Source organism: Lithobates pipiens, unplaced genomic scaffold (genome assembly GCF_037356315.1).
Source record: "Lithobates pipiens isolate NorthernLeopardFrog02 unplaced genomic scaffold, aLitPip1_a1.2 Scaffold_25, whole genome shotgun sequence".
NCBI classification, from domain to species: domain Eukaryota; kingdom Metazoa; phylum Chordata; class Amphibia; order Anura; family Ranidae; genus Lithobates; species Lithobates pipiens.
Window position 1 is genome coordinate 33,485,782 of NW_027507787.1, and position 13,774 is coordinate 33,499,555.

The following is a 13,774-nucleotide window of genomic DNA, read 5'->3' on the forward strand; positions in this document are numbered from 1 at the left end:
CGTATGCCCAGTTTCACACCAGAGTCTTGCAGAAGGAGATTTTGACAAAATGGGACAAATCTCCACTGTCCCTGGATCGGCAGATTCAGGTGAGCCAGTTAGTCAGGGATTCCCTGCTCTGGTGACTGAGGTCCCTGGGACTTCGGTCCGGGAAGTCGTTCCTACCTCTGAAATGGACAGAGGTAGCCACCAATGGAGAATGGGTGGCATCCGCGTTCCATTTCTATATCCAGGATCCTGCTGTTTCTACAGCAAGGAGTAGCCCAGAAATTGGAGTTAAGCACCATTAAGGGACACATTTCAGCTTTGGCTATCTTTTTTTTTCAGCGACCACTGGCATCTCTCTGGTGAGCACCTTTGCTCATGGGGTCCCACATGTAGTTCCGGTACATCCACAGTTTCCCCCGTGGGATCTGAACCTGGTGTTATCGGCGCTTCAAAAACCACCATTTGAAAATATCAGAGAGATCCCACTGACTCTCTTAAAAAGTGGTCTTTCTAGTGGCCATTACTTCGGCCAGTAGGGTTTTGGAACTGGCAGCCTTGTTCTTGCAAGTCTGGTTATCCACAAGGATAAGGTGGTGTTGCGTCCGCAACCTTCTTTTCTGCCGAGGGTGGTTTCGGAGTTCCACATCAATGAAGACATATTGTTACCATCTGTGTCCTAAACCGACACATCCTAAAGAGGTGGCCCTCCATTCCCTGGATGTGGTTCAGGCTCTGAGGGTGTATTTGTCTGCTACGGTTCCCTTTTTGGAAGTCAGACTCCTTGTTTGTTTCGGTGGCTGCTCCGAAAAAAGGCATGCCGGTCTCATCGGCCACCATTTCCAGGTGGATCAGATAGATTGTAGTACAGGCCTATGCCTTGAAGGGGCAGGTGCCCCCCTTTCCGGTCACGGCCCACTCCAGCACTGCAATTGGAACGCCTTGGGCCTTCTGACATCAAACGTCTGTCACTCAAGTGTGTAAAGCGGCGACTTGGTCGTCTGTTCAAACCTTTACAAAATTCTACAAGGTAGATGTCTGTGCATCGGCTGATGCCTGTTTTGGCCGCAAAGATTTGCAGGCGGCCGTGTAATTGCACATTTTTTTTTTCCTGGTTTTTGGTAAAAACACAGTACATTTTAAGTAAATGCACTGTTGCATTTGTTAGCGAGGCTTCTGAGGCTTGGAGGTAGTGATTCCCAGATTGAGGAGCACTCAGTTTTTAATTTTTTTTTAATTTATTTTTTTGTGGGTAAGAAAGTTCTTGGTTACTCCCCCAGGCTGTTGTTTTTGTGGGTAAAGTTTTTATACTAGTTCCCACATGCCATTGTGGGTGAAGTTTCGATGCTGTTTCCCACCCCTTGTTTTGGCACTGCTTGGGGACGTCCCGATGGTTTAAGAAAGGAGCTGTATCAGTCGGTGAACCTAAGAGAAAATAGGATTTTTTGTACTCACCGTAAAATCCTTTTCTCTGTAGTTCAGACTGACACAGCACCCTCCCCTCCTAATTTTTTTTTTTTACGTTGTACTGCTTGTTGACGTACTGAGGCTGCAGTAGCAGGCTGAGGGGTTGTTACCTAAGGGACCGCCCCTTGGGCGGAACTAGAAAGTTTTAGTTTTATTATAATCCAGAAATGCTATTGTCTTCTCTGGGCCAAAGCTCTTTTGAAAGGTGTTTTGCAAAGTGGAAAACTGTTCTGTAGTCCATTGTATCGAAATGTTGACATTCTTTTTGGCAATCAGGGGCATTGTGTCCTCAAAGAGGAAAGGGACCTTCCATCTTTTCAGCGCTCAGTTCAAAATCCTTCATCTCTGATTGTATAGGAGTGCATTAGTGCGTATGGAATCAGCAGCTTGTACATCAAATGCTGAAAGACACAAATCCAGGTTTTGGAGTAGCATATGCTCACGCAAGAATGAGACAACATTCTTTTCCCAGAATGCCATCAACTGGTCCTCAGTTCCCAGAAGTTTACAGTGATGAGAGGGATTACACACCGTAGTAAACATGGCCCTGTCCCAACATTTTTGGAATTGGGTTTGTATTTTGCTAGCTTTTTGTTGCCCTGTCCCAACTTTTTTGGGATGTATTGCTGGCATCAATTTCAAAATGACCTTTTATTTTTTTTTTCTTAATGGTACATTTTCTCAGTTTAAACATTTTGATATTTGTTTATTTTCTATTGTAAGTAAAATGTGTTTGAGATTTGCAAATTATTTCATTCTGTTTTTATGTAGACTTTATACCACATCCCATCTTTTTTGGAATTGGGGTGGTAATCTCCAGGAGTGTACAGTGCACATACACGTTTATATGTGCAGATTATATCTGTTTTATTCTGTGTGCTGCTTTTGATGTAGTTTACTTTTAATTTTAGACATTCTCAAAGACTGACATACTTTTAGACAATGAATCTCAAGGAAGTGGACTTTATCTACCAGAGCTTGATGAGCCAGAATACTGCAATGTTCAGAATACGGCATTGTGGGAGCTGCACTGCTTACAGGTAATTCAGTAAATTCCAATCTGGCCAATAACTTTGGCATGTGAAAGCTATATGAATCATTAAGCTAGCAATATTGCTATCCTTACAGCTGGCCTTGACAGAAATATGGAGACTGCCATTGCTGGGGATTTGCTTGCTGACCATTTTAAGGCTAGACTCTTGAGCCACTGTCCTGGAACAGTAATGCAGATAGACTTCTGAGTGTTCGGTTTTCCTAATTTGCATTTCGGCACCTGGTCAGAGGGTCGGCATAACAAAAGGCAGTGAACAAGCATTTTCAGGAGTTGCCAAGCCTTCAAACTCCTACCTGGTGAATTATGAGAGCATGTATCTTTGTACATAGCTTGTCTACTGCTTGTCTACTGCTTGTCTACTGCTTGTCTACTGCTTGTCTACTGCTTGTCTACTGCTTAACCTCCCTGGCGGTTTTCCCAAGCGTGGCTCATGTTTAAGTTTTAGTATCATTAGTGGTAACCCCGAGCCACACTCGGGATTGCATTGCAGGATTCTGGTGCGTGTATACTTACCTTGTCCCCAGGATCCTGCGAAGTCCCCCCGCTGTCTCCGTAGGCCCTGTCTTCTGCCTCTTGCCTCTCTGTGGCGGCAATTGAAAAAATGTAAAACTCATACAAACAGTACACTGTAATCTTACAGATTACATTACTGTATGAAATTATTTAACATCCCTTTTGTCCCATGCCCTGCATGTAGGGGGAAAAAAAACTTGCGGTATACTCAGGATTTAACTGTACTTGCCCCTTATCCATGGGGTGTGGTAAAAATGTTTAATTTAGTCAATTTGCATGTTCTAGAGCAGTAGTTCTTAAAGTGGTTGTATACTCATTTTTTTAACTTTTACCTACAGGAAAGCCTATAATAAGGCTTACCTGTAGGTAAAAAAAATATCTCCTAAACCTGTACGGTTTAGGAGATATTCCCCTTGGTATGCGCCGCTGACTGCAGCGGCGCATGCACACAAGGGGATTCTCGGCTAAAAGTCCGGCAGTGGCCGGCCCGAACGGGATGAAATCTCCCGCACGCATGTGCGGGAGTGACGATATCGCGGCTCCGGCCACTCACAGCGCCGGAGCCGCGATACCGGGAAGAAACGCAGAGGGAGCATGTCGGCTCCCTCGGCGTGGATCTGGCCAGATGTCGGGGCCTCGTTCTAAGGTAAGTCATAATGAGCTAGTATGCGGTGCATACTAGCTCATTATGCCTTTTGCTTTGCAGGTGTTAAAAAAAAAAAAAAAGAAAAAAAAAAATTAGCGGGTTTACTACCGCTTTAACTCTAGTCCACAAGGCGCCCTAAAGGGTCATATTTTCAGGCTCTCCATTATTTTGCACAGGTGATTTGATCAGTTTCACTGCCTTGGTAATTGCCACAGCTGTATAATCTGAGGAATCATGAAAGCATGACTGTTGGGGTGCCTTGAGGACTGGAGTTGAGAAACACTGTTCTAGAGTAGTTGGTCCAAAGTGAGATCACTGCTCACACGCTTGACTACTGATTTTGGCTCAACCAGTTAGAATGCACAATCCAGTGAACAGACAATATTTTGTATGGACTAAGCAAGCAATTTTTTATATAAGTGTACGCCATCATTGCTATTCTTGGATTTCTCAGCTGCATAGCTCGCCTCAAAAACGTGTTGTCTTCTCAAATCTGAACTTGCCCTTAAACATTATGCCCATAACGTAATGTCAGGTCTGTGGGCATCTTATGTTTTAGTACTCAAAGGGCTTTGCTATTATCACCATAAACTACCTGATCTAATATTTCTGTGCACTGTACTAGTATATCTACCAGCAAAAAAAATTTGACCCTGCATGGGGTTAATTGCAAAGTGTAAAAGGCTGTAACCAGGGGAGCCATTGAGTGTTTGGCTAGCGCTACCCACTTCTTGCATTAAGTTCAGCCATGTACCATGCTATTTTATTAGATATATGTGCATGATCTAAGCACGATTTGAGATAATTGGTGTTATTAAAAAAAAAAATAGTGGACATCAGCCAGGTGCTTGAATTTTTTTTTATTTTTTCTATTTGCTTTTTGAAAATCCTATTGGAGCTCAAATCAGGAGGGAATTTACCAAGAGAGCCTGTCAAATGTGTTACTTGCACATGTGCTGACAGAAGGAGAGAGCAGGGTGAGCACAGAGATGACCCCCATTCATCTGTTGTAGGTGCTTCACTGTCCAGTTACGGGCTGGGAGGGGACACCTAACCGCATATGAATAACTGCAGCAGAGAACTCAGAACACCAACCTGGGTTTGCTGCTTGGCAGGGCAATGTATAAAATCAGGTATAACATTTTACAAATCCTTTTATAAAGTGTAGTACTTCTCATATCTGTATTTTAACTGTGTATTTAACTGTCGGCTGTAGAAATGTTTAAAGCGGAACGTCACGCACTCAATGAACATTGACTATTTTTAATCCTTATGCTGCTAGAATTTGTAAATAGGAAAGTGCAGTGGAAAAAGGATGTTAACCTCTTAGACTTAACTGGTTTTCTGCAGTAATCTGCCATAAAATGTGATCTGATCCTCTGAATCGCAACAATAAACAAAACGGTATGTGCTTAACCACTTCCGGACCAGCTGCCGCAGTTGTACTGTGTCAGGTTGGCTGGGCTGGACAAATTGACCTTGCTTCACTTTGCCTTTTGGCCACTAGGGGCACACATGCCCTCAGTGTGTGTCCGGAGCCCATGTGAGTGCCCGGCGTGCACAATGATCGCAGGGCACACGCGGTCGCTTGTGACAGAGCGAGAACTGGGATCCCAGTTCCCTCGGGAGAGAAGACAGATTGTGTGGTCATACTAAGTAGGAACACCGATCTCTCTTCTAGTCAGTCCCATCACCTCTACAGTTAGAACACACTGACGGAACACAGTTAATTCCTTGATCGTCCCCTAGTGTTGCCAGTGACATTTATACAGTAATCAGCGCATTTCTATAGCACTGATTGCTGTATAATTGTCAATGGTCTGAAGAATGTGTTAAAGAGGGATTCCACCAAAAAAAAAATATTAAAAGCCAGCAGCTATAAATACTACAGCTGCTGACTTTTAATAAATGGACACTCACCTGTCCCGGGTTCCAGCGATGCCGAGGCCGATCGATCGCTCGGCCCTCGGCTGCTGCCGCCACCATTCTAGGTGAGGGAATCAGGAAGTGAAGCGAATCGGCTTCACTTCCCGGTTCCCTACTGCGCATGCGCGAGTTGCGCCGCGCAATAGGAAATCTCCGCGCTGTCACTGGGACCCGTGTGTGTCCCAGCAGACAGCGCGGCAGGGCAGGAAATGGCGTAGACTCCCACGGGAGTCTATGCCCGGAAGTGGGTGTAAATACCTGTCTTTGACAGGTATCATCCCCCCCCCCCCCCCCCCCCTGAAAGGTGTCAATTGTGACACCGGAGGGGGGGAGGGATCCGATCAGCGGAGGTTCCACTTTAGGGTGGAATCCCGCTTTAAGTGTCCAATTTGTCCGCCACAACATCACAGTCCAGATAAAAATGACAGATTGTCACCATGCCTAGTAAAAAATAAAATTATAAAAATGCTTTAAATCTATCTATAATTTTTTTTGGGTGTATTTATTATAGTAAAAAAAATAAAAGATTTTTTTTTTTTTTTTTTTTTTTCAAAATTGTCGCTTTTGTTTATAGCGCTAAAAAAAATGCAGAGGTGATCAAATGCCACCAAAAGAAAGTTCTATTTGTGGGGAAAAAAGGATGTCAATTTTGTTTGGGTACAGCATCATACGACCACATAATTTTCAGTTAAAGCGACAGTGCCGTATCGCAAAAAATTGTTTGGTCATCGAGCAGCCAAATCTTCCTGGGCTGAAGTGGTTACGATAACACATAAACCATTCTAATTTCTGGTGTCTTTATTGGACACACCCATTAAACATTCACAGTGCTGGATGAAAAAGTAAGTGATTCCTTGGAGTTAAAGGGGTTTGCATTAAGGTGAAAAAACAGCGGATCTCCCCCCTCCCCCACTCACCTGAGCCCGTTCTCTCCCACGGTGGAGACACGCTCTACCTCTCTGTCCATTCTCTCTGCTCTTGATTGGATAGATTGATATCCAAATTGAAATGGGCAGCGGCGCATTGCGGGTCGTTCTAACCCTTTTTTGGCCGAAACCCTCTGCAAAAACAACGGTGAAGCGCTGCTAAAAATTTACCGCCGATGCCCCAGTGTGAAAGTAGCCTTTGTGCGCTGATCATGGTAATCATGGCTGCTGAGCCTTGATTACCATGGTCAGTTTATCTAATCTGGGGGGGGGGGTAGACAAAATCCACTAATTGGTCCACCAGCTGTTGGGAATAATCGGCAACTGAGTATCTGAAATAATATAAATACTAAGCTATAGTACATGTCAACTGTATCTGGTATACCATACCAGCCATAAGCATATATTCTTGCTGGACCTGACTTATCTGATCTGCACAAACTTACCTGCTAATGTACAATCCTCACTCATCCTTGAGTTTAATTTGTACTTTGTGCTGCTTCTGAATGAAGTAGAAAAAAAGAAAAGAAAAGTGAAATGGCATGTGAAGCTGTCAGCTTTGTGTGAAATGTATGACCTCTACAAAGATTAATTTCTAAGATCTAGAATCCTTACCAAAAAGTCAGTTTTTATCTCATGCCCTGCAGTTTTAGATTGAACAGCAAATGTGTTCAGATGAAACTCCTGATAACAGAAATTTATTAAGTGAGAATGATGTGTTCAGAGCAGGAGCATTCTCTAGGCCAACACATGCTGAACACGGTCTACTAAAGCTGACTAAGGGCATCCTAAATATATATTTGTTTTTATGGTAATTTTTTTTTTTTTTTTTTTTAAAGGAGAAGTCCAGCTTGAGCTTGTTTGGCTGGGCTTCTCCTAAGGGTCACAGAAGTGCAGTTTGTTTTGCACTCCTGTGAACGTTTTCAACAGAGAGCGGTCTGAAGTCCACTCCCCGCTGACATCACTGGAATTAGTCCAGTCACCGCATCATGATGACAATGCCTGGATTGATTCCATCTCAGCCGCTGAGAGCCTGAGACGGCTGTTCCCCCCGCCCCTCCACAGCTCAGCGCTTCAGTGGGGTGGGGGGAGGAGCGGAGAGCTGCTGACTGATAGTCAGCAACGCTCTGCTCAGTATACAGTATTTTATTATAGCCATTATATTTATCTCTATCATATATACAGTATCTCACAAAAGTGAAAACACCCCTCACGTTTTTGTAAACATTTTGTCTTTTCATGTGACGACACTGAAGCCCCAGACCATGACACTCCCACCACCATGCTTGACTGTATGCAAGACACACTTGTCTTTGTACTCCTCACCTGGTTGCTGCGACACACACACTTGACACCATCTGAACTAAATAAGTTTATCTTGGTCTCATCAGACCACATGACATGGTTCCAGTAATCATTGTCCTTAGTCTACTTTTCTTCAGCAACTGTTTGGAGGCTTACTTGTTCATCGTCTTTAGAAGAGGCTTCTTTCTGGGACGACAGCCATGCGGACCAATTTGATGCAGTGTGCAGCGTATCGTCTGAGCATTGACAGGCTGACCCCTCCCCCCCTCCTTCCCTTCAACCTCTGCAGCAATGCTGGCAGCACTCATACGACTATTTCCCAAGGTTGACCTCTGGATATGACGCTGAGCACATGCACTCAAATTCTTTAGTTGACCATGGCAAAGCCTGTTCTGAGGGGAACCGCTCCTGTTAAACTGCTGTATGCTCTTGGTCACCATGCTGCAGCTCAGTTTCAGGGTCTTGGCAATCTTCTTAAAGCCTAGGCCAGTTATTGCAAATCTTGGCACCCCACGTGTTTTGGAACTACACTTCCCATAGTGCCGAACTACAAAGCAGAGTGCGTGAGCATCATGGGGAATGTAGTTCTAAAACAGCAGGGTTGCCAAGGTTTGCCATCTTTTATGTAGAGCAGCAATTCTTTCTTCTTTTTTCCGATCCTCAGAGAGTTCTTTGCCATTAGGTGCCATGTTGAACTTCCAGTGACCTGTATAAGAGTGAGAGCGATAACACCAAATTTAACACACCTGCACCCCATTCACACCTGAGACCTTGTAACACTAACGAGTCACATGGCACCAGGGAGGGAAAATGGCTAATTGGACCCAATGTGGACATTTCCACTTAGGGCTGTACTCACATTTGTTGCCAGCGTTTTAGACATTAATGGCTGTGTTGAATTATTTTGAGGGGGCAGCAAATTTACACTTATACAAGCTACTCACTACATTACATTGTAGCAAAGTGTCATTTCTTCAGTATTGGCACGTGAAAAGATATATAATAAAAATATTTACTAAAATGTAAGAGTTGTACTCACTTTTGTGAGTGTGTGTGTGTATATATGTATTACAAAAATTATTGGGACGTCTGCCTTTACACACACACATATGTTCAATATTGAGTTGGCCCATCCTTTGCAGCTATAACGGCTTCAACTGTTCTCGGAAGGTTGTCCACAAGGTTTAGGAGTGTGTCTATGGGAACGTTTGACCATTCTTCCAGAAGCACATTTGTGAGGTCAGGCACTGATGTGGACAAGAAGGCCTCGCTCACAGTCTCGGCTGTTAATAAATCCCAAAGGTGTTCGATCGTGTTGATGTCGGTACTCTGTGCAGGCCAGTCAAGTTCCTCCATCCCAAACTCACTCATCCATGTCTTTATGGACCTTTAGTCCACTGGTTCAAATCATTTGGTGGAGGGGGATTATGGTGTAGGGTTTTTTGCAGGGGTTGAGTTTGGCCCATTAGTTACAGCAAATGGATCTCTTAAGGCATCGGCATACCAAGATATTTTGGACAATTTTATGCTCCCAAATTTGTGGGAACAGTTTGGGGATGGTCCCTTCCTGTTCCAACATCTCTGCGCACCAGTGCATAAAGCAAGATCCATAAAGACATGGTTGAGTGAGTTTGGGGTGGAGGAACTTGACTGGCCTTTGTTTGTGTATGTATGTGTGTAACATTGCAGTTTTTTACTGTGAGTAGGGGGAGGAGCAGTTTCAGGTAAAGATTGTAATCAATGAAGTCTTTACTCGGGGAGGAGAGGGGCTGGGAGTGAAGATCATTGTCTCACTCCTGACTATGGTGCTAAGGGAGGGAAGATGAAGACGGGCAGAGAGGAGAGCTGCGGATAATGCAGACACTTATTCTGACCATGGTATTGGGGGTGGGATCTCAGAGGGGACGTCAGGACCTGGCAGGATCAAACAGGTATTGTAGGAGATGCAGAGGGGTAATTGAAAAAGGAAAAGCACCATGCTGCAGCTTGCACATTAAAGGGACAGGAGCACTTCTTTTTGGGGGGTGTTAACACACTCTTTAAATGCCTTACATGTAAAACGTCTGCCGCATGGCTTGCCATCTTTACAAGGCAATGGTAGAACATTTTGCTATCGCTTTTCTAAAATTTCTCCTCTGTTTGGGTTATATTTGTCTAAGGTGCCCATTATTTATTTATTTTTTTACTAGTAATGGCGGTGATTAGTGATTTATTTATTTATTTTTATTGTGACTGCGACATTATAGCGGACACATTTTTGGGACCATTGTCATTTATACAGCAATCAGTGCTATACAAATGCACTGATTCCTGTGTAAATGACACTTGCAGTGAAGGGGTTAAGTTTGTCCTAGGAGCCTGTTACTAACTGAGGCGGGAAGGGGGGGGGGGGGGGGGGCTGGCATTTGTGTTGGTGAACACTGATCTCTGCTCCAATTACATGAAGTAGAGATCAGTGTCACTTGTTGCTTCGATTGATGGTTGTCCAAGGCTACCAGTGCTAGACACCTGATGCGTATTTAGATAACGTTTGTAGACCTCAGGATGTTTAGCATTGTTCACACTGCAGGAATCCAGGAAACTGACCAGATTTAAAGTGGTAGTAAATGCAGAACAAAATATAAACATTCCCTGCAAGGTAAAGGCATAATGTGCTAGTATGCATCGCATATTATGGAAGATTTACCTTAAACCAAAGCCCTCCAGCAGTGAGCTGTCACCGTTTCAGAGGCTTCTATCTTCACCCTGTCTTCCTTACCAGGTTTATGGGTCACGGCACAAAGCTCTGAAGGAACAGCTCGGGTATGCCGCTCCTTCAGAGCGCTTACACCAGTGACCACACCAGCTGCCGCTCACTAGAATATCTCCTAAATGTTCACGTTTAGGAGATATTAATTTGGACCTACAGGTAAGCTTTATTATGAGCATACCTGTAGGTAAAAATACTAAAAGATTTTACTACTACTTTAACCACATGCCGGCCAGTGCATGACGATATATGTCGGCACAATGGCACGGGGCATACATGTCCCCTTTAAATCACTGCATTGTGGGCAGGCCCGTCGCATACTACGTGCCCGTGGGCCCCACGGACTCTATGTCCGGGGGCCTTACGATCGTGTCACAGAGCAGCAGAATGGGGAGATGCCTATGACAGTGCTACTGCTCCCTGTCATGTTCTAGTGGGGCAATCCCCCCACAGTTAGAATCACTCCGGAGCAGAAATATCAGGCAGCACAAAGGGTGTAACCACAGCTGGAGGAAAATGATTCCGATGAGTTCCAGTGGGATACAATTCCCAAGGATAAGCTCATATCCAAATAGAACTAACTGTTTGCCAGTGTTCCAACCTCCTGTAAGGGGACAACATAACCTATTTTAGAATTCCTGTTTTCCCAAGGCTGGCCATACATGGTTCTAATCTCAAGATTCAAACCATTATTGGGCAGGCTGAATGTACCAAGTTGATCGATTGATCAGCTTGGGTACAACCAGCCTGTTTGCTTCGCTTACGATCATCGTAAGCCACTGCTATAACGGGCAGCAACAATCATGGTCTTTTCCAATAATCATGGTTCGGGATGGCTGCCCCCGCTAGAACAAAATGGCCCAGCAGGAGGGATTTCCTTGCCAACACTGCTGTGTTTGCAGGAAAGAAATTTGCTCTGTGTATCGCTGGCCTTAATGGAAGAAAATGTACGTTTTATGAGCTGACAATAAAAATATATTTTTATATTCTTTTAGAGGCATTTCCATCCTGTTGTTCGGATATTTGCAGCTCACCTTTGTGCTGGGGCTCCATCAGATGGTTCAGCAGCTCTGGGACAATCCTATAGCCGCAGGTAAGGTTTCTCACCTTGGAAATGGTTCAGTTCTACCGATCAGTTCTGCCTACAAACGGCTGGACACCCTTTAGTAAGAAATGTATTAATCAAAAGAACAGCGTTTTCAGATTCAGTGTATTTCTAGAATTGCGCTCCATTTTTTACAGGCGTAAATTTGCTGCTGGTCACCTCCTAGGTGTTGAACAAGATCTTAAAAGAACACCAAAAAGGGAAGTGGTGGGGGCTGGTGAGGGAGGGTAGCCCAACTTGCAGAATTGATAAATGCAAATTTAAGTTTTGGCACATGCTGCCAATCCTAATAAAAATAGAATATGCTTTTATTTGGCCTTTTAAAATGAGAAAATGGTAAAGTAATATGCAAACCGGTCCAGCTCTGCCACCATAGATCTCAGCAGGCTTATAATTGATCTGTTTCAGTTTCATGAGGGTAAATGGGTTGGCTTCCATCCAGAAAGATAAATAGTAGTAAATATACAATAAACCAAATTTCCCATGGGCATGTTATAGATGACATTTGCATACGTTGCATGATCACCAATCGCACACAAGTAAGGTCTTTCAGAATTATAGGATTGGCAACATCGTAGTAATTCCTGTCTGTACACAATCACTATACACAGACAGTTTAATGTGTGTGCTCTATAATGTAACATTTAAAGTTAAAAGCTGTTCCAAACGGAATGTTTAACTTTTAATTTGAGCTTTACCATTCTGCTGTCTTATCTAAACATCCCAATGGTCTCTTTCGAAATGTGTACAGTACATTTGAACTGAATTTAAAAGCAAAATCTTATCGGGTGTGAAACAGACCAAAAAACTTTGATCTCTATCAGATGTTGTGGGCCCTGTGTGGGCAGAACTGGTATCCCCTCTTAGAACCAATAAAATCCTTCTGGTATGATGTGGGTGAGGGGTCCTAGCATTGAAGTGGTTAAACAGTCATTCCAGACTTTTCTTCTTTTGCCAATGTTACGTCGTGGAGAAGTAAGGAAACCTGTAGATCAGAGCTTTTGTTTTAAGTATGTAGCCTTAATTTTTAACAAACACCTTGATGCATTTTTCTTCACTTTAATATGTATTTAATATTTTGTAGGTCTGCCACGGAATTATTTAATGATTACAGTATAAATGGTATGACCTTCAATCCTCCAGTTCCTGAATCGGTGCCCAAGATAAAGGTATTTGTCTAACAGTGACTGTACTTCATAGTTTCATAGTTAGTAAGGTTGAATAAAGACACCAGTCCTTCCAGTTCAACCGGAGTGTCTGCAATTGTCCCTATCCCTGTACATTGCACACTCACATTGGTCCCTACCCTCAAGGAGCCCACAATCCAAGGTCCCCATTCATATACTAGGGCCAATTTTTTTGGACAGAAGCCAATTAACCTACCTGCATGTCTTTTGGATTGTGGGAGGAAACCGGAGTACCCGGAGGAAACCCATGCAGGCACAGGGAGAATATGCAAACTCCAGGCAGGTAGTGTTGTGGTTAGGATTCGAACCAGCGACCCTTCTTACTGCTCGGTGAGAGTGCTAACCACTACACCACTATGCTGCCCTGTAGACCACTGTGCCGCTCTTTTAATGTTTTCATAGTGCATTGTGGTTATAGTGAAACACTATAGCTTAGCAGTGATCACGTTGGACAGCCTTTATAATGCTCTAGAGCAGTGGTGCTCAACTTGGTAAATACAGAGGGCCACGAGTGCAGCCCTCCCACATGTCAAAAGGGCCATACAATGGCATTGTACTTAAGGTGGTAGTAAATGTTGCTAACAATTTAAAAAATAGGCTTACTACAGTCTTATGCCATATTGTTAAGCTCCATGCACACTGGACTTAAAAAAACATAAATTCTACAGGCGTTTGGGTTTTTTTTTTTTTTTTCTCCTGCCTCTAGAAGCACTTATATTGTGTTCTATGCATCTTTGCACATTATAACTACTACAGGCGTTTTCTGTCAGGGACGTTCAGAGGCAGGAAAAAAAGCCCTACTCTATTGCGTTTTCTGGAGAAGTTTAGGAGCTGTAAAAATGTCAGTCTCTCCTAAACGTCAAGTTTCAACATTTTTTTTTTTTTTTTTTTTTTTGTAAAAAAAAAAGTGT

The 13,774-nt window shown here is 43.5% G+C and overlaps 1 protein-coding gene across 1 annotated transcript in view; it reads left to right on the forward strand.

Moving 5' to 3' along the window:
- Positions 1-13,774, forward strand: part of NOC3L (NOC3 like DNA replication regulator) — a 122,493-nt gene that overhangs the window by 105,047 nt on the left and 3,672 nt on the right. Inside the window, exons 18-20 of the mRNA XM_077454239.1 lie at positions 2,364-2,492; positions 11,567-11,664; positions 12,761-12,845. Of these exons, the coding sequence (XP_077310365.1) occupies positions 2,364-2,492; positions 11,567-11,664; positions 12,761-12,845 (312 nt within the window). The remainder of the gene's footprint in view (positions 1-2,363; positions 2,493-11,566; positions 11,665-12,760; positions 12,846-13,774) is intronic.